The sequence below is a fragment of the Mobula hypostoma genome, chromosome 4 (assembly GCF_963921235.1).
Source record: "Mobula hypostoma chromosome 4, sMobHyp1.1, whole genome shotgun sequence".
NCBI lineage: Eukaryota > Metazoa > Chordata > Chondrichthyes > Myliobatiformes > Myliobatidae > Mobula > Mobula hypostoma.
This window is the reverse complement of record NC_086100.1, coordinates 95,551,723-95,579,375: the sequence shown is the minus strand read 5'-3', so window position 1 is coordinate 95,579,375 and position 27,653 is coordinate 95,551,723. Positions and strand designations below refer to the sequence as shown.

The following is a 27,653-nucleotide window of genomic DNA, read 5'->3' as shown; positions in this document are numbered from 1 at the left end:
AACACCCTACACCAACACACCATCACACTCCTCCCCAACACCCTACACCAACACTCCATCACACTCCTCCCCAACACACCATCACACTCCTCCCTAGCACTCCATCACACTCCTCCCCAACACCTTACAGCAACACATCATCACACTCCTCCCCAACACCCTACAGGAACACTCCATCACACTCCTCCCCAACACCCTACACCAACACACCATCACACCATCACACTCCTCCACAACACACCATCACACTCCTCCCCAACATCCTGAACCAACACTCCATCACACTCCTCCCCAACACCCTACACCAACACACCATCACACTCCTCCCCAACACCCAACACCATCACACCCCACCCCAACACTCCATCATACTCCTCCCCAACAACCTACACCAAAACTCCATCACACTCCTCCCCAACACACTACGCCAACAATCCATCACACTCCTACACAACACATCATCATACTCCTCCCCAACACCCCACACCAACACAACATCACACTCCTCCCCAACACCCTACACCAACACTCCATCACACTCCTCCCCAACACCCTACACCAACACTCCATCACACTCCTCCCCAACACCCTACACCAACACTCCATCACACTCCTCCCCAACAACCTACACCAACACTCCATCACACTCCTCCCCAACCCCCGACACCAACACACCTTCACACTCCTTCCGAACCAACTACACCAACATTCCATCACACTCCTCCCCAACACCCTACACCAACACTCCATCACACTCCTCCACAACACACCATCATACTCCTCCCCAACACCCTACACCAACACACCATCACACTCCTCCCCAACACCCTACACCAACACTCCATCACACTCCTCCCCAACACCCTACACCAACACTCCATCACACTCCTCCCCAACACCCTACACCAACACTCCATCACACTCCTCCCCAACACCCTACACCAACACACCATCACACTCCTCCCCAACACCCTACACCAACACTCCATCACACTCCTCCCCAACACCGAACACCAACACACCATCAAACTCCTCCCCAACACCCTACACCAACACTCCATCACACTCCTCCCCAACTACATACATCAACACTCCATCACACTCCTCCCCAACACCCTACACCAACACACCATCACACTCCTCCCCAACACCCAACAACAACACTCCATCACACTCCTCCCCAACACCCTACACCAACACACCATCACACTCCTCCCCAACACCCGACACCAACACTCCATCACACTCCTCCCCAACACCGAACACCAACACACCATCATACTCCTCCCCAACACCCTACACCAACACTCCATCACACTCCCCCGCAACTACATACATCAACACTGCATCACACTCCTCCCCTACAGCCAACAACAACACACCATCACACTCCTCCCCAACACCCTACACCAACACGCCATCACACCCCTCCCCAACACCCTGCACCAATACTCCATCACACCCCTCCCCAACACCCTACACCAATACTCCATCACACTCTTCCCCAACACCACACACCAACACACCATCACCCCACAACAACACTCCATCACACTCCTCCCCAACACCCTACACCAACACTCCATCACACTCCTCCCCAACACCCTACACCAACACACCATCACACTCCTCCCCAACACCCTACACCAACACACCATCACACTCCTCCCCAACACCCTACACCAACACTCCATCACACTCCTCCCCAACACTCAATCGCACTCCTACCCCAACACTCCATCACACTCCTCCCCAACACCCTACACCAACACACCATCACACTCCTCCCCAACACCCTACACCAACACTCCATCACACTCCTCCCCAACACCCTACACCAACACTCCATCACACTCCTCCCCAACAACCTACACCAACACTCCATCACACTCCTCCCCAACCCACAACACCAACACTCCATCACAGTCCTCCCCAACACTGCATCACACTCCTCCCCAACACTTAATCGCACACCTCCCCAACACCCAAAACCAACACTCCATCACCCTCCTCCCAAACACTCGATCATACTCCGCCCCTACACCTGACACCAACACTCCATCACCTTCCTCCCCAAAACTCAATCACCCCCCCAACACTGCATCACACTCCTTCTCAACATCCTACACCAACACTCCATCACACTCCTCCCCAACACCCTACACCAACACTCCATCACACTCCTCCCCAACACCCTACACCAACACTCCATCACACTCCTCCCCAACACCCTACACCAACACTCCATCACACTCCTCCCCAACACCCTACACCAACACTCCATCACAACCCTCCCCAACACCACACCCCAACGTCCCACACCCATACTGCATGCACCCCTCCCAAGCAACCCACAACACTCTATCACACCCCTCACCAAACCACCCTACACCGACAATCCTTCAACCACAACACTCCAAATGAACCCTCCCCAACAAACTCTACCAACAGTGCACCACACCCGTCCCCACCTCCCAACACCAACATAGCATTACACTCCTCCCCAACACTCAATCGCACTCCTCCCCAACACCCTATACCAACACTCCATCACCTTCCTCCCCAAAACTTACACCAACACTCCATCACACTCCTCCCCAACACCCTACACCAACACTCCATCACACTCCTCCCCAACACCCTACACCAACACTCCATCACACTCCTCCCCAACACCCTACACCAACACTCCATCACACTCCTCCCCAACACCCTACACCAACACTCCATCACACTCCTCCCCAACACCCTACACCAACACTCCATCACAACCCTCCCCAACACCCCAGCCCAACGTCCCACACCCATACTGCATGCACCCCTCCCAAGCAACCCACAACACTCTATCACACCCCTCACCAAACCACCCTACACCGACAATCCTTCAACCACAACACTCCAAATGAACCCTCCCCAACAAACTCTACCAACAGTGCACCACACCCGTCCCCACCTCCCAACACCAACACACCATCACACTCCTCCCCAACACCCTACACAAACACTCCATCACACTTCTTCCCAACACCCTACACCAAAACTCCATCACACTCCTCTCCAACACATACACCAACAGTCTATCAAACTCCTCCCCAAAAACTTACACCAACACTCCATCACACTCCTCGCCTACACCCTACACCAACACTCCATCACACTCGTCCCCAACACCCCATCACACTTCTCCACAACACTCCATCACACTACTCTCCAACACACCATGACACTCCTCCACAACACCCTACACCAACACACCATCACACTCCTCCCCAACACCCAACACAAACACTCCATCACCTTCTTCCCCAACACTCCATCACCCTCCTCCCCAAAACTCCATCACACTCCTCCCCAACACCCTACACCAACACTGCATCACACTCCTCCCCAACATCCTACACCAACACTCCATCACACTCCTCCCCAACACCCTACACCAACACTCCATCACACTCCTCCCCAACAACCTACACCAACACACCATCACACTCCTTCCCAACACCCTACACCAACACTCCATCACAACCCTCCCCAACACCCCACCCCAACGTCCCACACCCAAACTGCATGCACCCCTCCCAAGCAACCCACAAAACTCTATCACACCCCTCACCAAACCACCCTACACCGACAATCCTTCAACCACAACACTCCAAATGAACCCTCCCCAACAAACTCTACCAACACTCCACCACACTGCTCCCCACCTCCCAACACCAACACACCATCACACTCCTCCCCAACACCCTACACCAACACTCCATCACACTCCTCCACAACACCCTACACCAACACTCCATCACAAACCTCACCAACACCTTACACGAACAGTCTATCAAACTCCTCCCCAACAACTTACACCAACACTCCATCACACTCGTCCCCAACACCCCATCACACTTCTCCACAACACTCCATCACACTACTCTCCAACACACCATGACACACCTCCCCAACACCCTACACCAACACTGCATCACACTCCTCCCCAATACCCTACACCAACACACCATCACACTCCTCCCCATCACCCAACACAAACACTCCATCACCTTCTTCCCCAACACTCCATCACTCTCCTCCCCAAAACTGCATCACACTCCTCCCCAACACCCTACACCAACACTCCATCACACTCCTCCCCAACACCCTACACCAACACTCCATCACACTCCTCCCCAACACCCTACACCAACACTCCATCACACTCCTCCCCAACACCCTACACCAACACTCCATCACACTCCCCCGCATCTACATACATCAACACTCCATCACACTCCTCCCCAACACCCTACAACAACACACCATCACACTCCTCCCCAACACCCATCAACAACACTCCATCACACTCCTCCCCAACACCCCACACCAACACACCATCACACCCCACCCCAACACCCGACATCAACAGTGCATCACACTTCTCCGCAACACCGAACACAAACACACCATCACACTCCACCCCAACACCCTATACTAAAATTCCATCACACTCCCCCGCAACTACATACATCAACACTGCATCACACTCCTCCCCTACAGCCAACAACAACACACCATCACACTCCTCCCCAACAACCTACACCAACACGCCATCACACCCCTCCCCAACACCCTACACCAACACTCCATCACACTCCTCCCCAACACCACTACACCAACACACCATCACACTCCTCCCAACACCTACACCAACACTCCATCACACTCCTCCCCAACACCCTACACCAACACTCCATCACACTCCTCCCCAACACCCTACACCAACACACCATCACACTCCTCCCCAACAACCTACACCAACACTCCATCACACTCCTCCCCAACACCCCATCACACTTCTCCACAACACTCCATCACACTCCTCCCCAACACACCATCACACTCCTCCCCAACACCCTACACCAACACTCCATCACACTCCTCCCCAACAACCTACACCAAAACACTATCACAATCCTCACCAACACCCTACACCAACACTCCATCACCTTCTTCTCCAACACTCCATCACCCTCCTCCCCAAAACTCCATCACACTCCTCCCCAACACCCTACACCAACACTGCATCACACTCCTCCCCAACACCCTACACCAACACTCCATCACACTCCTCCCCAACACCCTACACCAACACTCCATCACACTCCTCCCCAACACCCTACACCAAAACTCCATCACACTCCTCCGCAACACCAACACCAACACTCCATCAAACGCCTCCCCAACACCCTACACCAACACACCATCACACTCCTCCCCAACACCCAACACCAACACTCCATCACACTCCTCCCCAACACCCTACACCAACACACCATCACACTCCTCCCCAACACCCTACACCAACACTCCATCACACTCCTCCCCAACACCGAACACCAACACTCCATCACACTCCACCCCATCACCCTATACTAAAATTCCATCACACTCCCCCGCAACTACATACATCAACACTCCATCACACTCCTCCCCAACACCCAACAACAACACACCATCACACTCCTCCCCAACACCCTACACCAACACTCCATCACACTCCTCCCCAACACCCTACACCAACACTCCATCACACTCCTCCCCAACACCCTACACCAACACTCCATCACACTCCTCCCCAACACCCTACACCAACACACCATCACACTCCTCCCCAGCACACCATCACACTCCTCCCCAACACCCTACACCAACACTCCATCACACTCCTCCCCAACACCCTACACCAACACACCATCACACTCCTCCCCAACACCCTACACCAACACACCATCACACTGCTCCCCGATACCCTACACCAACACTGCATCACACTCCTCCCCAACACTCAATCGCACTCCTCCCCAACACTCCATCACACTCCTCCCCAACACCTTACAGCAACACATCATCACACTCCTCCCCAACACCCTACACCAACACTCCATCACACTCCTCCCCAACACCCTACACCAACACTCCATCACACTCCTCCCCAACACCCTACACCAACACACCATCACACTCCTCCCCAACACCCAACAACACTCCATCACACTCCTCCCCAACACCCTACACCAACACTCCATCACACTCCTCCCCAACACCCTACACCAACACACCATCACACTCCTCCCCATCACCCAACACAAACACTCCATCACCTTCTTCACCAACACTCCATCACTCTCCTCCCCAAAACTGCATCACACTCCTCCCCAACACACTACACCAACACTCCATCACACTCCTCCCCAAAACTCCATCACACTCTTCCCCAACACCCTACACCAACACTCCATCACACTCCACCCCATCACCCTATACTAAAATTCCATCACACTCCCCCGCATCTACATACATCAACACTCCATCACACTCCTCCCCAACACGCTACAACAACACACCATCACACTACCCCGCAACACCCATCAACAACATTCCATCACACTCCTCCCCAACACCCCACACCAACACACCATCACACCCCACCCCAACACCCGACATCAACAGTGCATCACACTTCTCCGCAACACCGAACACAAACACACCATCACACTCCACCCCAACACCCTATACTAAAATTCCATCACACTCCCCCGCAACTACATACATCAACACTGCATCACACTCCTCCCCTACAGCCAACAACAACACACCATCACACTCCTCCCCAACAACCTACACCAACACGCCATCACACCCCTCCCCAACACCCTGCACCAATACTCCATCACACCCCTCCCCAACACCCTACACCAATACTCCATCACACTCTTCCCCAACACCACACACCAACACACCATCACCCCACACCAACACACCAATACACCCCAGCCCAACACCCGACATCAACGGTGCATCACACTTCTCCCCAACACCCAACACCAACACACCATCACACTCCTCCCCAACAACCTACACCAACACACCATCACACTGCTCCCCGATACCCTACACCAACACTGCATCACACTCCTCCCCAACACTGCATCACACTCCTCCCCTACACCCAACACCAACACACCATCACACTCCTCCCCAACAACCTACACCAACACTCCATCACACTCCTCCCCAACACCCTACACCAACACTCCATCACACTCCTCCCCAACACCCTACACCAACACACCATCACACTCCTCCCCAACACCCTACACCAACACTCCATCACACTCCTCCACAACACCCTACACCAACACTGCATCACACTCCTCCCCAACACTTAATCGCACACCTCCCCAACACCCTATACCAACACTCCATCACACTCCTCCCCTACACCCAAAACCAACACTCCATCACCCTCCTCCCAAACACTCGATCATACTCCGCCCCTACACCCGACACCAACACTCAATCGCACTCCTCCCCAACACCCTATACCAACACTCCATCACCTTCCTCCCCAAAACTCAATCACCCCCCCAACACTGCATCACACTCCTTCTCAACATCCTACACCAACACTCCATCACACTGCTCCCCTACACCCAACAGCAACACTCCATCACACTCCTCCCCAACACCTTACACCAACACTCCATCACACTCCTCCCCAACCTCCTACACCATCACACTCCTTCCCAACACCCTACACCAACACTCCATCACAACCCTCCCCAACACCCCACCCCAACGTCCCACACCCATACTGCATGCACCCCTCCCAAGCAACCCACAACACTCTATCACACCCCTCACCAAACCACCCTACACCGACAATCCTTCAACCACAACACTCCAAATGAACCCTCCCCAACAAACTCTACCAACAGTGCACCACACCCGTCCCCACCTCCCAACACCAACATAGCATTACACTCCTCCCCAACACCCTATACCAACAGTCCATCACCTTCCTCCCCAAAACTCAATCACCCCCCCAACACTGCATCACACTCCTTCTCAACATCCTACACCAACACTCCATCACACTGCTCCCCTACACCCTACACCAACACTCCATCACACTCCTCCCCAACACCCTACACCAACACTCCATCACACTCCTCCCCAACACCCTACACCAACTCCATCACACTCCTCCCCAACACCCTACACCAACACTCCATCACAACCCTCCCCAACACCCCACCCCAACGTCCCACACCCATACTGCATGCACCCCTCCCAAGCAACCCACAACACTCTATCACACCCCTCACCAAACCACCCTACACCGACAATCCTTCAACCACAACACTCCAAATGAACCCTCCCCAACAAACTCTACCAACAGTGCACCACACCCGTCCCCACCTCCCAACACCAACACACCATCACACTCCTCCCCAACACCCTACACCAACTCTCCATCACAGTCCTCCCCAATACCCTACACCAACACTCCATCACAAACCTCACCAACACATTACACGAACAGTCTATCAAACTCCTCCCCAAAAACTTACACCAACACTCCATCACACTCCTCGCCTACACCCTACACCAACACTCCATCACACTCCTCCCCAACACTCCATCACACTCCTCCACAACACTACATCACACTACTCTCCAACACACCATGACACTCCTCCACAACACCCTACACCAACACACCATCACACTCCTCCCCAACACCCAACACAAACACTCCATCACCTTCTTCCCCAACACTCCATCACTCTCCTCCCCAAAACTGCATCACACTCCTCCCCAACACACTACACCAACACTCCATCACACTCCTCCCCTAAATTCCATCACACTCCTCCCCAACACCCTACACCAACACTGCATCACACTCCTCCCAACAACCTACACCAACACACGATCACACTCCTTCCCAACACCCTACACCAACACTCCATCACAACCCTCCCCAACACCCCACCCCAACGTCCCACACCCATACTGCATGCACCCCTCGCAAGCAACCCACAAAACCCTATCACACCCCTCACCAAACCACCCTACACCGACAATCCTTCAACCACAACACTCCAAATGAACCCTCCCCAACAAACTCTACCAACAGTGCACCACACTCCTCCCCAACACCCAACACCAACACACCATCACACTCCTCCCCAACACCCTACACCAACTCTCCATCACAGTCCTCCACAATACCCTATACCAATACTCCATCACAAACCTCACCAACACCTTACACGAACAGTCTATCAAACTCCTCCCCAACAACTTACACCAACACTCCATCACACTCGTCCCCAACACCCCATCACACTTCTCCACAACACTCCATCACACTACTCTCCAACACACCATGACACACCTCCCCAACACCCTACACCAACACTGCATCACACTCCTCCCCAATAACCTACACCAAAACACTATCACAATCCTCACCAACACCCTACACCAACACTCCATCACCTTCTTCTCCAACACTCCATCACCCTCCTCCCCAAAACTGCATCACACTCCTCCCCAACACCCTACACCAACACTCCATCACACTCCTCCCCAAAACTCCATCACACTCCTCCCCAACACCCTACACCAACACTCCATCACACTCCACCCCAACACCCTATACCAACATTCCATCACACTCCTCCGCAACTACATACACACTCCATCACACTCCTCCCCAACACCCTACACCAACACACCATCACACTCCTCCCCAACACCCTACACCAACACTCCATCACACTCCTCCCCAACACCCTACACCAACACTCCATCACACTCCTCCCCAACACCCTACACCAACACTCCATCACACTCCTCCCCAACCCACAACACCAAAACACCTTCATACTCCTTCCGAACCACCTACACCAACACTCCATCACACTCCTCCCCAACACCCTACACCAACACTCCATCACACTCCTCCCCAACACCCTACACCAACACTCCATCACACTCCTCCCCAACACCCTACACCAACACTCCATCACACTCCTCCCCAACACCCTACACCAACACTCCATCACACTCCTCCCCAACACTCCATCACACTCCTCCCCAGCACTCCATCACACTCCTCCCCAACACCTTACAGCAACACATCATCACACTCCTCCCCAACACCCTACACCAACACTCCATCACACTCCTCCCCAACACCCTACACCAACACTCCATCACACTCCTCCCCAACACCCTACACCAACACACCATCACACTCCTCCCCAACACCTAGAACAACACTCCATCACACTCCTCCCCAACACCCTACACCAACACTCCATCACACTCCTCCCCAACACTCCATCACACTCCTCCCCAACACCCTACACCAACACTCCATCACACTCCTCCCCAACACTCCATCACACTCCTCCCCAACACCCTACACCAACAGTCCATCACACTCCTCCCCAACACCCTGCACCAACACACCATCAGACTCCTCCCCAACACCCCGCACTAACACTCCATCACACTCCTCCCCAACACCCTACACCAACACTCCATCACACTCCTCCCCAACACCCTACACCAACACTCCATCACACTCCTCCCCAACACCCTACACCAACACTCCATCAAACTCCCCAACACCCCGCACTTACACTCCATCACACTCCTCCACAACACCCTACACCAACAGTCCATCACACTCCTCCCCAACACCCCACCCCAACGTCCCACACCCATACTGCATGCACCCCTCCCAAGCACCCTACAAACTCCATCACACTCCTCCCAACACCCTACACCAACAATCCATCACCACTCCTCCCCAACACCCGCACCAACACTCCATCACACTCCTCCCCAACACCCTGCACCAACACTCCATCACACTCCTCCCCAACACCCTACACCAACACTCCATCACACTCCTCCCCAACACCCTACACCAACACTCCATCACACTCCTCCCCAACACCTACACCAACACTCCATCAAACTCCTCCCCAACACCCTACACCAACACTCCATCACACTCCTCCCCAACACCCTACACCAACACTCCATCACACTCCTCCCCAACACACCATCACACTCCTCCACAACACTCCATCACACTACTCTCCAACACACCATCACACTCCTCCCCAACACCCTACACCAACACTCCATCACACTCCTCCCCAACACCCTACACCAACACTCCATCACACTCCTCCCCAACACTCCATCACCCTCCTCCCCAACACTCCATCACACTCCTCCCCAACACCCTACACCAACACTCCATCACACTCCTCCCCAACACCCTACACCAACACTCCATCACACTCCTCCCCAACACCTACACCAACACTCCATCAAACTCCTCCCCAGCACCCTAGAACAACACTCCATCACACTCCTCCCCAACACCCCACACTAACACACCAACAGTCCATCGCACACCTCCCCAACACCTTACTCCAACACTCAATCACACTCCTCTCCAATACCCTACACCAACAGTCCATCACACTCCTCCACCACACCCTGCACCAACACTGCATCACACTCCTACCAAACACCCTACACCGACACTCCATCACATTCCTCCCCAACACCCTACACCAACACTCCATCACACTCCTCCCCAACACCCTACACCAACACTCCATCACACTCCTCCCCAGCACTCCATCATACCCCTCCCCAACACCCTACACCAACACACCATTACACTCCTCCCCAACACTCCATTGCACTCCTCCCGAACACACCATCACACTCCTCCGCAACACCCTACACCAACAGTCCATCACACTCCTTCCGAACAACCCACACCAACACACCATCACACTCCTCCCCAACACTCAACAACACTCCATCACAGTCCTCCCCAACACCACACACCAGCACACCATCACACCCCACCCGAACACCCAACACCAACACTGCATCACACTTCTCGCCAATACTCTACACCAACACACCATCACACTCCTCCCCAACACCCTGCACCAACACTCCAACACTCCATCCAGTGTTCTTTCACACACTCTACCAACATTCCCAGTGTTACTTTCCCAGTATTATAACATAATCCAGCAATTCCAGAATTACATTGCTGGAGCTACACAATACTTCACATTGATCTCAATGTTGTAACATAATCCCTATCAATATTTCCCTCACCAACTACTACACGCTTCTCCCCAGCTGTATGGTTATCCATACCAACATCCCCAGTATCACACCATTGCATCTGACCATCTCCGACAATGCGTATTAAAACTCCACAACCCAACTTTCTCAGTGCTGCACCCCACCCAGTCCATTTAACATCCCTCCACAGACTCGGTGTAAAATCAACGTGACACAACCCATCCATCCCCATACACACCGCAAATCCAATTCCACTGCCAACTCTCCCCACCACTTCCCAACAACACAACACGATAACCCTATTGAATTCCATGGGTCCTGCTGTCCCGCAGCCTTAACTGCACTCTAACTTACACATTACATTCACAAACACCCTTTTCAAACAATCAAAGGCAAATGTTCCTGCTTGTATATTTTTACTCTTTATATAACCTCATTGTCCCATCTCACTTTTGCTCCTACATGAGACACATCAGTGTAGCTCTTACACTTTGTACATCCTCCACTCCTGCTATTTCATGCATGCAAGGACACTATCAGAACAGTGCATTGTTACCTCGACCCATGTGCAGTCTGGTGCATCAGCTGCAGATCTCCAACCCGAGGGTCCATCAATCTCCTTCAGTCTCCTTCTTCATATCATTAGATCATGAGTTCCTATTGGTCCTCTTGCTCACAAGACCAATTATCCTGTTTATTATCATAGTTCGTGTACAATATTTCTGTGGATAATTTTTCTTTTTTTAAGCAACATGTAAAGTTAAAGATTACTTTTGTAACGTACAGATTGGCCTATGTTTCTGTGTCTTACAGTCCTTATTATGTCTTGAAAGTTCAGTGTGAATAAAAACCGATGGAAGATTGGCAGCACGGAACCTTGCTGGACATCTCACCTAGGCGAGTTTACTGCGCCGTACTGCTCTAAGGCATTAAGCAGAGGCGCTTCCTATCTGAGTAGCTACAGAAATAAGTGGAAGAGCATATGTTTTCCCCGGCCTCCAGTCAGTACTCACCCCTCTCTACCAACAGTTCAGATCAATCAGAAACATGCCCCACTTTTACCCTAGGGGGTCATACACTGGCTTGGCAAAAAAAAAAGAGTGCAAGTGCTCCAAGTCAGAAATTAAAACAGAGGGCACTAGAAACACTCAGCAGTTCAGGCAGCATACATGGAGAAAGATACAAGAGTCAGCTTCAAGGGTGGCATATTGGCACAGCTTCACAGCCCCAGCGATCTCCATTCAATCCTGACCTCCTGTGCTGTCAGTGTGGAGTCTGGATGTCTTTTAATGTGACCCCCTGGCTTTCCTGCCAGTTCTTCCCATGTCCCAAAGGAGTACTGCTTGGTAAGGTAGCTGGCTACTGCAAATTGCCTACAATATACATCTGGAAGAGTTGATAGGAATGTGGGAAGAGTAGAAGGATTAACGTAGGATTACTGTAAATAGGTGGTGGGTCTTCAAGGCAGACTCAGTGGGTTGACGGCCTGTTTCCATGATGTATCCGTCTCTGTTTCTCTAAATGCTGAAACATGTCTCTATTTCATTCCCCAAAGCCACTGCCTGACCTGCTGATGGTTTCTGGCATCCGCTGTCAGTGCGTTGTGTGCCAATTGCTTTATTTGCCCCATGAAACAACATTAACAACACAATGACTATATGAAGTCTGGGCTATAGAGACTGAGACAACAGAAAAGCCATGAATTGTTGTTCTGGCTCTCGAGGCATGGAGTACATTACATCATGAACATTTTCTTCACCGCCCAAGCAACCTACCTGCCCGCATTCTTCACAAAGCCCAAGTCAGCCAAGGCCACCGAGCAAATCTCACAGCAGAAGCAATCCGGGTGCCAGTTATTATTCATTGCTTTGATGACACGGCCGATGATGAACTCCCCTGGACAAACAGAAGGAAAGCTAATGAAAGCTAAAGGAAATGCTGCAACATTGACACTCAGCACCAGCCTTCTCTACCGACAGTGCTGAATTCTGTTAGCTTAACTGTCCGAAACATTCTTCCTGAGTTGAAATTCACTTGCCATTCCTTAGCCCATCTCACTAACCGATCGAGATCACTTTGCAATTCAATGTAATCTTCTTCATTACAATTTAGCATCATCAACAAATCTGTTAATTGTGCTGTGTGCTTTCATATTGAAATTATTTACATAAATAATGAATAACAGACAACCCAATACTCTACAGATCACAAGCCTCTGGGGTTGACGGTAATCCAGATAGGTCCTCTAGTTGGAGAATCAGTTTTCTGTTATGCTTTGTCACTACAAAATGTTAAACTAATTGAAAGAAAAACAAGGGAGCCCGAGTGATGCATGTTATCTTCGATATACTTTAGTGAGGCATGCACTTATGACGTGGTAGTGTAATGACCTATGCCATTCATGTACATTTACTACTCAATAGGTTCCAGTGACGTCACCTCTCATTCTTCTCAATTCTCGTGAATACAGGCCTAGAGCCTCCAAACACTCTTCATACGCCAAGCCATTCAATCCTGGAATCATTTTCATGAACTTCCTTTGAATCCTCTCCATTTTCAGCACATCAAGCTGCTCACAATATTCCAAATGAGGCCTCACTGGCACTTTATAGAGTTTTAATATTACATCCTTGTTTTTATATTCTAGTCCTCTTGAAATTAATGCTAACGTTGCATTTACCTTCGTCACCACAGACTCAACCTGCAAATTAACCTTTATGGAATCCTGCACAAGGACTCCCAAGTCTCTTTGCACCTCAGTTTCTTGTATTTTCTCTCTATTTAGAACATAGTCAACCCTTTTATTTCTTCTACCAAAGTGCATAACCAATTGTTCATCCCAGTTTGGCAAAAGAATAAATCAAGGAAAGTAGTACACCCATGGCTGACAAGGGAAATTAGGGATAGTATCAATTCCAAAGAAGAAGCATACAAATTAGCCAGAAAAAGTGGCTCACCTGAGGACTGGGAGAAATTCAGAGTCCAGCAGAGGAGGATAAAGGGCTTAATTAGGAAAGGGAAAAACGATTATGAGAGAAAACTGGCAGGGAACATAAAAACTGACTGTAAAAGCTTTTATAGATATGTGAAAAGAAAAAGATTGGTTAAGACAGATGTAGGTTCCCTACAGACAGAAACAGGTGAATTGATCATGGGGAACAAGGACATGGCAGACCAATTGAATAATTACTTTGGTCCTGTCTTCACTAAGGAGGACATAAATAATCTTCCGGAAATAGTAGGGGTCAGAGGGTCCAGTGAGATGGAGGAACTGAGGGAAATACATGTTAGTAGGGAAGTGGTGTTAGGTAAATTGAAGGGATTAAAGGCAGATAAATCCCCAGGACCAGATGGTCTGCATCCCAGAGTGCTTAAGGAAGTAGCCCAAGAAATAGTGGATGCATTAGTGATAATTTTTCAAAACTCTTTAGATTCTGGACTAGTTCCTGAGGATTGGAGGGTGGCTAATGTAACCCCATTTTTTAAAAAAGGAGGGAGAGAGAAACCGGGGAACTATAGATCGATTAGCCTAACATCGGTGGTGGAGAAACTGCTAGAGTCAGTTATCAAAGATGTGATAACAGCACATTTGGAAAGCGGTGAAATGATCGGACAAAGTCAGCATGGATTTGTGAAAGGAAAATCATGTCTGACGAATCTCATAGAATTTTTTGAGGATGTAACTAGTAGAGTGGATAGGGGAGAACCAGTGGATGTGGTATATTTGGATTTTCAAAAGGCTTTTGACAAGGTCCCACACAGGAGATTAGCGTGCAAACTTAAAGCACACGGTATTGGGGGTAAGGTATTGATGTGGATAGCAAATTGGTTAGTAGACAGGAAGCAAAGAGTGGGAATAAACGGGATCTTTTCAGAATGGCAGGCAGTGACTAGTGGGGTACCGCAAGGCTCAGTGCTGGGACCCCAGTTGTTTACAATATATATTAATGACTTGGATGAGGGAATTAAATGCAGCATCTCCAAGTTTGCGGATGACATGAAGCTGGGCGGCAGTGTTAGCTGTGAGGAGGATGCTAAGAGGATGCAGGGTGATTTGGATAGTATAGGTGAGTGGGAAAATTCATGGCAGATACAATTTAATGTGGATAAATGTGAGGTTATCCCCTTTGGTGTGTGACGAAAAACCAAGTTATCAGAAGATTGATGCTAATGAGAGAGATAAGTGAGACAATAGAGAAACATTCAAAATGTTAATGAGAGAGGAGAGAGAGATAACGGAAAGAGACACCAGTCCGAGTATTAACAGACCGATTGCTTTGAACCTGAACTGTTTGAAGTTTGATGGACAGGCGATACCCCAGCAGGGGGATAAAAAGAACAGGTTCGCTAAGGCATGACACAAACCACGCAATCACGAGATAACGAGACCCTGGAAAAGCGGTGTGCCCCCACAAGTTGGTGTGAATCTGGAGGTCTGGTCCCGGGAACCGACCGTAGACGCACAGGGTGAAAAGGTACGATCAACGGGAACCTGGTGTGTGTGTCCGCCCTTGCCTGGGTGCTGGGTTCACCACGGAAGAACGGTTGTATCCGGAAGGGAGGGGTCACAGTCGGTGACCACAGAAGACATAAAAGGGTTCGCCTGAAAGCTAACTGCGAAGAACATCAAGGTCTGTCTGAAATCAGATTTGCATATCATCCTCTCTCTCTCTCTCCAACGGCACAACAGCAATTACTGCGAACTGTCCTAAGCTGAACTGAACTCTGCGTCACTTGAGACTGATCATTTTACCCCTAGACTGCGATAGAGCTTGGTTGATTCCTATTACCCTAGTTCTGTGTACATGTGTGTTTTATCATTGCTAATCTGTTGCATTCATATCCTTACGATTAGAGTACTGTGTTACTTATTTCTTTAATAAAACTTTCTTAGTTCCAGTAATCCAGACTCCAACTAAGTGGTCCATTTCTGCTGATTTGGCCACCCAGTTACGGGGTACGTAACAGGTGGCAAAAACAGGAAAACAGATTATTATCTGAATGGTGGCCGATTAGGAAAAGGGGAGGTGCAACAAGACCTGGGTGTCATTATACACCAAACATTGAAAGTGGGCATGCAGGTCCAGCAGGCAGTGAAAAAGGTGAATGATATGCTGGCATTCATAGCAAGAGGATTCGAGTACAGGAGCAGGGAGGTACTACTGCAGTTGTACAAGTCCTTGGTGAGACCACACCTGGAGTATTGTGTGCAGTTTTGGTCCCCTAATCTAAGGAAAGACATCCCTGTCATAGAGGGAGTATAAAGAAGGTTCACCAGATTGATTCCTGAGATGGCAGGACTTTCATATGATGAAAGACTGGATCGACTAGGCTTATACTCGTTGGAATTTAGAAGATTGAGGGGGGATCTTATTGAAACATATAAAATCCTAAAGGGATTGGACAGGCTAAATGCGGGAAGATTGTTCCCAATGTTGGGGAAGTCCAGAACGAGGGGTCACAGTTTGAGGATAAAGGGGAAGCCTTTTAGGACTGAGATTAGGAAAAACTTCTTCACACAGAGAGTGGTAAATCTGTGGAATTCTCTGCCACAGGAAACAGTTGAGGCCAGTTCATTGGCTATATTTAAGAGGGAGTTAGATATGGCCCTTGTGGCTAAAGGGATCAGTGGGTATGGAGGGAAGGCTGGTACAGGGTTCTGAGTTGGATGATCAACCATGATCATACTGAATGGCGGTGCAAGCTCGAAGGGCCGAATGGCCTATTCCTGCACCTATTTTCTATGTTTCTATGTTAACCATACACCTCAACACTGTATTCCATCTGCTATTTCTTTGCCCATTTTCCTAATTTGTCTAGTAGTCTCTCTAATTCCTCAAAACTACCCTTCCACCTATCTTCATATTGTTTGCAACAAAGCCATCAATTCCATCATCCATATCATTGACATTTAACGTAAGGGAAATTAGTTCCAACACAGACCCACGTGGAACACCACTAGTGACTGGCCAACCAACCAGAAAAGGCTCCCTTTTTCTCCACTCTTTGCTTCCTGCCAATCAGCCACTGCTTTATCCATGCTAGAATCTTTCCTGTAAAACCAGGGGCTCATAGTTTGCTAAGCAGCTTCATGTATGGCACCTTGTCAAAGGCCTTCTGATAATTGTTCAGCCAGGCATGCTTTAGACATTGCAATTTTGTTCATGTTCTCTTTCATTCCTGGCTGCAACTCAGTCGCCTGCTGTTTCCATTGATACAGCAATTTCAACTGCTCTTTTAAATGTGAGTTGTGCTTCAGTTAGGAGCCATTTTAGAATGCTTTCACAAACTAAATGATCTCTCAGTATATCATTAAGTCCATCACTGAACTGAAAATGCTTGGGCAATCTCTTCAATTCAGAATGAATTATTTAAAGGCACAAGAATGCTTAATCAAACAATGTATTTGCAATATTACTGAATATTAAAAACACAACTCTGCTTCCTATCATTGAGCCAGTTTGGAATTCACTTCACCAATTTCTCCAAATCCCTTGTGAGCTAACCTTCCAGATCAGCCTACCCTGTTGGTCCTTGTCAAAGGCCTTACTAAAGTCCGTAGAAATGACATCCATTGCCCTACCTTCATCTATCCCCTTAGCTATCTCGTCAAAAGATTTATCAGACGTCACCTCCCATGTACTAAATCATGTTGACTATTCCTAATCAGGAGTGACAGCAGATTTTGTCCCTCAGAATCCCTCCAATACCTTCCCTACAGCTGGAGTCAGGGTAACAGGGCTGTAGATCTCTGGCCTGCCCTTGCTGCTCTTCTTGAAAAATAGGACAGTATTCCATTCCTCTGGAACTTCCCCAGCGGCTAATGACAAAAATATCTTTCCAAGGGTCTCCATGATTTCTTCCCTGGCCTCCCATATGGTCTGTGGTTACACTTTTCCCACCTCAATGCACATCAAGGCTGGATCAAACTAGCCTATCTCATTTCTTATCCTCATTTCTTTGGCAGCCATGATATTCTAAGTAAACACCAAGGAGAAATACAGCGCTTATTAAAAAAATCTCTGTCATCTCCTGCAGCTCCACATATAGATAGCCCTAATGGTCTTTAAAATTATTTAGTCTCTCCCTGGTCACCTTTTTACTGTTAATATAACTGAAGAAGATTTTGTTTCATCACTGGCGCACCTCAGGGTTGTGTGCTTAGTCCACTGCTCTACTCTCTATATACCCATGACTATGTGGCTAGGCATCGCTCAAGTACCATCTATAAACTTGCTGACAATACAACAGTTGTTGGTGACGTGAGATATGCCAACTTGTGGAGTGGTGTCTCAGCAGCAACAACCTGGCACTCAACGTCAGTAAGATGAAAGACTGATTGTGGACTTCAGGAAGGGTAAGATGAAGGAACACATACCAATCCTCATAGAGGGATCAGAAGTGGAGAGAGTGAGCAGTTTCAAGTTCCTGGGTGTCAAGATCTCTGAGGATCTAACCTGGTCCCAACATATTAATGTAGTTATAATGAAGACAAGACAGTGGCTATAGTTTATTAGGAGTTTGAAGAGATTTGGCATGTCAACAAATACACGCAGAAACTCCTATAGCTGTGAGTGGTTGGTGCATGGAATGCACTGCTGAGTCAGTGGTGGAGGCAGATACACTAGTGAACTTTAAGAGACTACTAGACAGGTATATGGAGGAATTTAAGGTGGGGGGTTATATGGGAGGCAGGGTTTGAGGGTGGGCACAACATTGTGGGCCGAAGGGCCTGTAATGTGCTGTACTATTCTATGTTCTATGTTCTATGTTTACAATGGAGAGCATTCTGACAGGCTGCATCACTGTCTGGTATGGAGGGGCTACTGCTCAGTACCAAAAGAAGATGTAGAAGGTTAATCTAGTCAACACCATCTTGGGCACTAGCCTACAAAGTACCCAGGACATCTTTAGGGAGCGGTGTCTCAGAAAGGCAGCATCCATTATTACGGACCTCCAGCACCCAGAGCATGCCCTTTTCTCACTGTTACCATCAGGTAGGAGGTACAGAAGCCTGAAGGGACACACTCAGCAATTCAGGAACAGCTTCTTCCCCTCTGCCATCCAATTCCTAAATGGACATTGAAACTTTGGACACTACCTCACTTGTTTTTAATATACAGTATTTCTGATTTTTCACATTTTTTAATCTATTCAATATATGTAATTGATTTATTGCTTATTTATTATTTTTAAAAATTTTATTATTTTTCTCTGTGAGATTATGTATTGCATTGAACTGCCGCTGCTAAGTTAACAAATTTCACGTCACATGCCAGTGATAATAAACCTGATTCTGATTCTGATTCTGGAATTATATTTAACCCTACCTTGCCAAATCTATCTCATACCCTCTTGTTCTCTTGATTTCCCTTTATCCCATAGAAACCAGGAAATATTCTTGTTTCTGCTCAACGTATGATAGCCTTTTCAACTTTATTGGCGAGGAGAGCCATTTTACTGAAGTGGAAGGATTCTAATCCACCTACTGTCTTTCATTGGCTCTCCTCCATTATGTACTGCTTAAGTTTCGAGAAAATAAGAAGTCGGACATTTGATTCATGCTTTAAATTTGAGCAAATCTGTCTTTCTTTTTTATTATATATTACATATTTGCTTAATACTATGTATGATTTTGATAATGTCTATTTCACTTTCTGTTTGTATTGTTATTGATACATATATTTGAGATAATTCTCCTCTTGTTTGTATATAAGCTCTTTCTAAATCAATAAAAAGAGTAGTAAAGAAAGAAAGAAAGATTTCCCTCCTAAGCCAGGTCTTAAACCTTTTATTCATCAAGGAATTCATTCATACTCAGTTGCCCAAATATGATGTACACTTCCTCCGTTTTCCTGATCAGAGTCTTGAGTGTGGATTGTAGAGCAGGGATTATACAGCATGGAATGTAGAGCAGGGATTATACAGTGTGGATTGTAGAGCAGGGATTGTACAGTGTGGAATGTAGAGCAAGGATTGTACAGTATGGAATGTAGAGCAAGCATTGTACTGTGTGGATTGTAGAGCAGGGATTATACAGCATGGAATGTAAAGCAGGGATTGTACAGTGTGGAATGTAGAGCAGGGATTGTACTGTGTGGATTGTAGAGCAGGGATTATACAGCATGGAATGTAAAGCAGGGATTGTACAGCATGGAATGTAAAGCAGGGATTGTACAGTGTGGAATGTAGTGCAGGGATTGTACAGAGTGGATTGTAGAGCAGGGATTATACAGTATGGAATGTAAAGCAGGGATTGTACAGTATGGAATGTAGAGCAGGGATTCTACAGTGTGGATTGTAGAGCAGGGATTGTACAGTGTGGATTTTAGAGCAGGGATTATACATCATGGAATGTAGAGCAGGGATTGTACAGTGCGGAATGTAGACCAGAGATTGGACAGTGTGGAATATAGAGCAGGGATTGTGCAGTCTGGATTATAGAGCAGGGATTGTGCAGCGTGCATTGTAGAGCAGGGATTATACAGTGTGCATAGTAGAGCAGGGATAGTACAGTGTGGATTGTAGAGCAGGGATTGTACAGTGTGGAATGTAGAGCAGGGATTGTACTGTCTGGAATATACAGCATGAATTGTACAGTGTGGAATGTAGAACAGGGATTGGACAGTGTGCATTGTAGAGCAGGGATGGTACAGTGTGGATAGTAGAGCAGGGATTGTACAGCGTGGATTGTAGAGCAGGGATTACGCAGTGTGGATTATAGAGCAGGGATTATACGGTGTGGAATGTAGAACAGCTATTGTACAGTGCGGAATGTAGAGCAGTGATTATACAGCCTGGAAAGCAGAGCAGGGATTGTACTCTGTGGAATGTAGAGCAGGGATTGTACAGTGTGGAATGTAGAGCAGGGATTGTACAGTGTGGAATGTACAGCAGGGATTTTACAGTGTGGATTGTACAGCAGCAATTGTACAGTGTGGATTATTGAGCAGGGATTTTACAGTGCGGAATGTAGAACAGGGATTTTACACTGTGGATTGTAGAGCAGGGATTGGACAGTGTGGATTGTAGAACAGGGATTGTACAGTGTGGATTGTAGAGCAGGGATAGTACAGTGTGGATTCTAGAGCAGGGATTGTACAGTGTGGATTGTATAGCAGGGATTTTACACAGTGGATTGTAGAACAGGGATTATACAGAGTTGATTGTAGGGCTGGGATTTTACAGTGTGGATGGTAGAACAGGGATTATACAGTGTTGATTGTAGGGCTGGGATTGTACAGGTTGGAATGTAGAGCAGGGATTGTACTGTGTGGATTGTAGAGTAGGGATAATACATCATGGAATGTACAGCAGGGATTGTCCAGTGTGTATTGTAGAGCAGGGATTGTACAGTCTGGATTGTAGAGCAGGGATTTTACAGTCTGGATTGTAGAACAGGGATTGTACAGAGTGGAATATAGAGCACGAATTGTACAATGTGGAATATAGATCAGAGATTGTACACTGTGGATTGTAGAGCAGGTATTGTATAGTGTGGATTGTAGAACAGGGATTGTACAGTGTGGAATGTAGAGCTGGGAATGTACAGTGTGGATTGTAGAGCAGGGATAGTACAGTGTGGATTCTAGAGCAGGGGTTGTACAGTATGGATTGTATGGCAGGGATTATACAGTGTTGATTGTAAGACTGGGATTGCACAGGTTGGAGTGCAGAGCAGGGATTCTACAGTGTGGATTGTAGAGCAGGGATAATACAGCATGGAATGTACAGCAGGGATTGTACAGTCTGAATGTAGAGCAGGGATTGTGCAGTTTGGATTGTAGAACAGGGATTCTACAGTGTAGATTGTAGAGCTGGGATTCTACAGTGTGGATTGTAGAGCAGGGATTTGCAGTGTGGAATGTAGACCAGGGATTGTGTAGTGTGGAATGTAGAACAGGGATTATACAGTCTGGATTGTAGAGCAGGGATTTTACAGTCTGGATTGTAGAGAAGGGATTGTACAGTGTGGATTGTAGAGCCGGGATTGTACAGTGTGGATTGTAGAGCAGGGATTGTACAGTGTGGACTGTAGATCAGGGATTATACAGAGTGGACTTTAGAGCAGGGATTGTACAGAGTGGAATGTAGAGCACGAATTGTACAATGTGGCATATAGAGCAGGGATTGTCCAGAGTGTATTGTAGAGCAGGGATTGTACAGTCTGGATTGTAGAGCAGGGATTTGACAGTCTGGATTGTAGAACAGGGATTGTACAGTCTGGATTGTAGAGCCAGGATTGTACAGTGTGGATTGTAGAGCAGGGATTGTACAGTGTGGATTGTAGAGCAGGGATTGTACAGTGTGGAATGTTGAGCACCGATTATACAGTGTGAAATTTAGAGCACGGTTTGTGCAGTGTGGAATGTAAAGCAGTCATTGTACGGTGTGGACTGTAGAGCAGGGATTGTACAGTGTGGATTGTGGAGCTGGGATTGTGCAGTATGCATTATAGAGCAGGGATTCTACAATGTGGATAGTAGAGCAGGGATTATACAGTGTGGAATGTAGAGCAGGGATTATACAGTGTGAATTTTAGAGCACGGTTTGTACAGTGTGGAATGTAAAGCAGTGATTGTACAGTGTGGACTGTAGAGCAGGGATTGTACAGTGTGGATTGTGGAGCTGGGATTGTGCAGTATGGATTATAGAGCAGGGATTGTACAGTGTGGATCGTACAGCAGGGATTGTACAGTGTGGAATCTAGAGCAGGGATTCTACAGTGTGGATTGCAGAGCTGGGATTATACAGTGTGGATTGTAGAGCAGGGATTTGCAGTGTGGAACGTAGACCAGGGATTGTGTAGTGTGGAATGTAGAACAGGGATTATACAGTCTGGATTGTAGAGCAGGGATTTTACAGTCTGGATTGTAGAGAAGGGATTGTACAGTATGGATTGTAGGGCCGGGATTGTACAGTGTGGATTGTAGAGCAGGGATTGTACAGTGTGGATTGTAGAGCAGGGATTGTACAGTGTGGAATGTTGAGCAGGGATTGTACAGTGTGGATCGTACAGCAGGGATTGTTCAGTGTGGAATGTAGAGCAGGGATTGTACAGTGTGATAGTAGAGCAGGTATTGTACAGTGTGGAGTGCAGAGCAGGGATTGTACAGTGTGGAATCTAGAGCTAGGATTCTACAGTGTGGATTGTAGAGCAGGGATTTGCAGAGTGGAATGTAGACCAGGGATTGTGTAGTGTGGAATGTAGAACAGGGATTGTACAGTGTGGAATCTACAGCTGGGATTTTACACTGTGGATTGTCGAGCAGCGATTGCACAGTGTGGATTGTAGAGCAGGGGTTGTACAGTGTGGAATGTAGAACAGGGATTTTACAGTGTGGATTGTAGAGCAGGGATTGTACAGTGTGGAATGTAGAGCAGGGATTGTACAGTGTGGATTGTAGAGCAGGGATTGTACTGTTTGGATTGTAGAACAGTGATTGTACAGTCTGGAATGTAAAGCAGGGATTGTACAGTGTGGATTGTAGAGCAGGGATTCTACAGTGTGCATAGTAGAGCAGGTATTGTACAGTATGGGGTGTAGACCAGGGATTGTGCAGTGTGGAATGTAGCACATGGATTGTACAGTCTGGATTGTAGAGCAGGGATTGTACAGTGTGGAATGTAGAGCAGGGATTGTACAGTGTGGATTGTAGAGCGGGGATTGTACAGTGTGGATTGTAGAGCAGGGATTGTACAGATGGATTGTAGAGCAGGGATTGTACAGTGTGGATTCTATGGCAGTGATTATACAGTGTGGATTGAAGGGCAGGGATTATAAACTGTGAATTGTAGAGCAGAGATTGTACTGTATGGAATGTAGAGCAGGGATTGTACAGTGTGGATTGTAGAGCAGGGATTGTACTGTATGGATTGTAGAACAGGGATTGTAAAGTCTGGAATGTAGAGCAGGGATTGTACAGTGTGGATTGTAGAGCAGGGATTGTACAGTGTGATAGTAGAGCAGGTATTGTACAGTGTGGAGTGTAGAGCAGGGATTGTACAGTGTGGAATCTGGAGCAGGGATTCTACAGTGTGGATTGCAGAGCTGGGATTATACAGTGTGGATTGTAGAGCAAGGATTTGCAGTGTGGAACGTAGACCAGGGATTCTGTAGTGTGGAATGTAGAACAGGGATTATACAGTCTGGATTGTACAGCAGGGATTTTACAGTCTGGATTGTAGAGAAGGGATTGTACAGTATGGATTGTAGGGCCGGGATTGTACAGTGTGGACTGTAGAGCAGGGATTGTACAGTGTGGATTGTAGAGCAGGGATTGTACAGTGTGGAATGTTGAGCAGGGATTGTACAGTGTGGACTGTAGAGCAGGGATTGTACAGTCTGGATTGTAGAGCTGGGATTGTGCAGTATGGATTATAGAGCAGGGATTGTACAGTGTGGATCGTACAACAGGGATTGTTCAGTGTGGAATGTAGAGCAGGGATTGTACAGTGTGATAGTAGAGCAGGTATTGTACAGTGTGGAGTGTAGAGCAGGGATTGCACAGTGTGGATTGTAGAGCAGGGGTTGTACAGTGTGGAATGTAGAACAGGGATTTTACAGTGTGGATTGTAGAGCAGGGATTGTACAGTGTGGAATTTAGAGCAGGGATTGTACAGTGTGGATTGTAGAGCAGGGATTGTACTGTTAGGATTGTAGAACAGTGATTGTACAGTCTGGAATGTAAAGCAGGGATTGTACAGTGTGGATTGTAGAGCAGGGATTGTACAGTGTGGATAGTAGAGCAGGTATTGTACAGATGGATTGCAGAGCAGGGATTGTACAGTGTGGATTCTATGGCAGTGATTATACAGTGTGGATTGTAGGGCAGGGATTATACACTGTGAATTGTAGAGCAGAGATTGTACTGTATGGAATATAGAGCAGGGATTGTACAGTGTGGATTGTAGAGCAGGGATTGTACAGTGTGGATTGTAGAGCAGGGATTGTACTGTATGGATTGTAGAACAGGGATTCTAAATTCTGGAATGTAGAACAGGGATTGTACAGTGTGGATTGTAGAGCAGGGATTGTACAGTGTGATAGTAGAGCAGGTATTGTACAGTGTGGAGTGTAGAGCAGGAATTGTACAGTGTGGAATCTGGAGCAGAGATTCTACAGTGTGGATTGTAGAGCAGGGATTTGCAGTGTGGAATGTAGACCAGGGATTGTGTAGTGAGGAATGTAGAACAGGGATTATACAGTCTGGATTGTAGAGCAGGGATTTTACAGTCTGGATTGTAGAGCAGGGATTGTACAGTGTGGATTGTAGAGCCGGGATTGTACAGCGTGGATTGTAGAGCAGGGATTGTACAGTGTGGAATGTTGAGCAGGGATTGTACAGTGTGGAATGTAGAGCAGGGATTGTACAGTGTGGACTGTAGAGCAGGGATTGTACAGTGTGGACTGCAGAGCAGGGATTATACAGAGTGGACTGTAGAGCAGGGATTGTACAGAGTGGAATGTAGAGCACGAATTGTACAATGTGGCATATAGAGCAGGGATTGTCCAGAGTGTATTTTAGAGCCGGGATTGTACAGTCTGGATTGTAGAGCAGGGATTTGACAGTCTGGATTGTAGAACAGGGATTGTACAGTCTGGATTGTAGAGCCAGGATTGTACAGTGTGGATTGTAGAGCAGGGATTGTACAGTGTGGATTGTAGAGCAGGGATTGTACAGTGTGGAATGTTGAGAAGGGATTGTACAGCGTGGATTGTAAGCAGGGATTGTACAGTGTGGAATGTTGAGCCGGGATTGTACAGTGTGGAATGTAGAGCAGGGATTGTACAGTGTGGACTGTAGAGCAGGGATTGTACAGTGTGGATTGTAGAGCAGGGATTGTACAGTGTGGAATGTTGAGAAGGGATTGTACAGCGTGGATTGTAGAGCAGGGATTGTACAGTGTGGACTGTAGAGCAGGGATTATACAGAGTGGATTGTAGAGCAGGGATTGTACAGAGTGGAATGTAGAGCACGAATTGTACAATGTGGCATATATGGCAGGGATTGTCCAGTGTGTATTGTAGAGCAGGGATTGTACAGTCTGGATTGTAGAGCAGGGATTTTACAGTCTGGATTGTAGAACAGTAATTGTACAGAGTGGAATATAGAGCACGAATTGTACAATGTGGAATATAGATCAGAGATTGTACACTGTGGATTGTAGAGCAGGTATTGTATAGTGTGGTTGTGGAACACGGATTGCACAGTGTGGAATGTAGAGCTGGGAATGTACAGTGTGGATTGTAGAGCAGGGATAGTACAGTGTGGATTCTAGAGCAGGGGTTGTACAGTATGGATTGAATGGCAGGGATTATACAGTGTTGATTGTAGGACTGGGATTGTACAGGTTGGAGTGTAGAGCAGGGATTCTACAGTGTGGATTGTAGAGCAGGGATAATACAGCATGGAATGTACAGCAGGGACTGTACAGTCTGAATGTAGAGCAGGGATTGTGCAGTTTGGATTGCAGAACAGGGATTCTACAGTGTAGATTGTAGAGCTGGGATTTGCAGTGTGGAATGTAGACCAGGGATTGTGTAGTGTGGAATGTAGAACAGGGATTATACAGTGTAGATTGTAGAGCTGGGATTCTACAGTGTGGATTGTAGAGCAGGGATTGTACAGTGTGGATTGTAGAGCAGGGATTGTACAGTGTGGAATGTTGAGCAGGGA

The 27,653-nt window shown here is 47.9% G+C and overlaps 1 protein-coding gene across 2 annotated transcripts in view; it reads right to left on the bottom strand.

Moving 5' to 3' along the window:
* LOC134345475 (LIM and senescent cell antigen-like-containing domain protein 1) overlaps positions 1 to 27,653 on the bottom strand; it is a 291,120-nt gene that overhangs the window by 179,550 nt on the left and 83,917 nt on the right. For both annotated transcript variants that reach the window (XM_063046183.1, XM_063046182.1), the window contains exon 4: positions 13,749 to 13,869. In XM_063046183.1, coding sequence (XP_062902253.1) covers positions 13,749 to 13,869 — 121 coding nt within the window. The remainder of the gene's footprint in view (positions 1 to 13,748; positions 13,870 to 27,653) is intronic.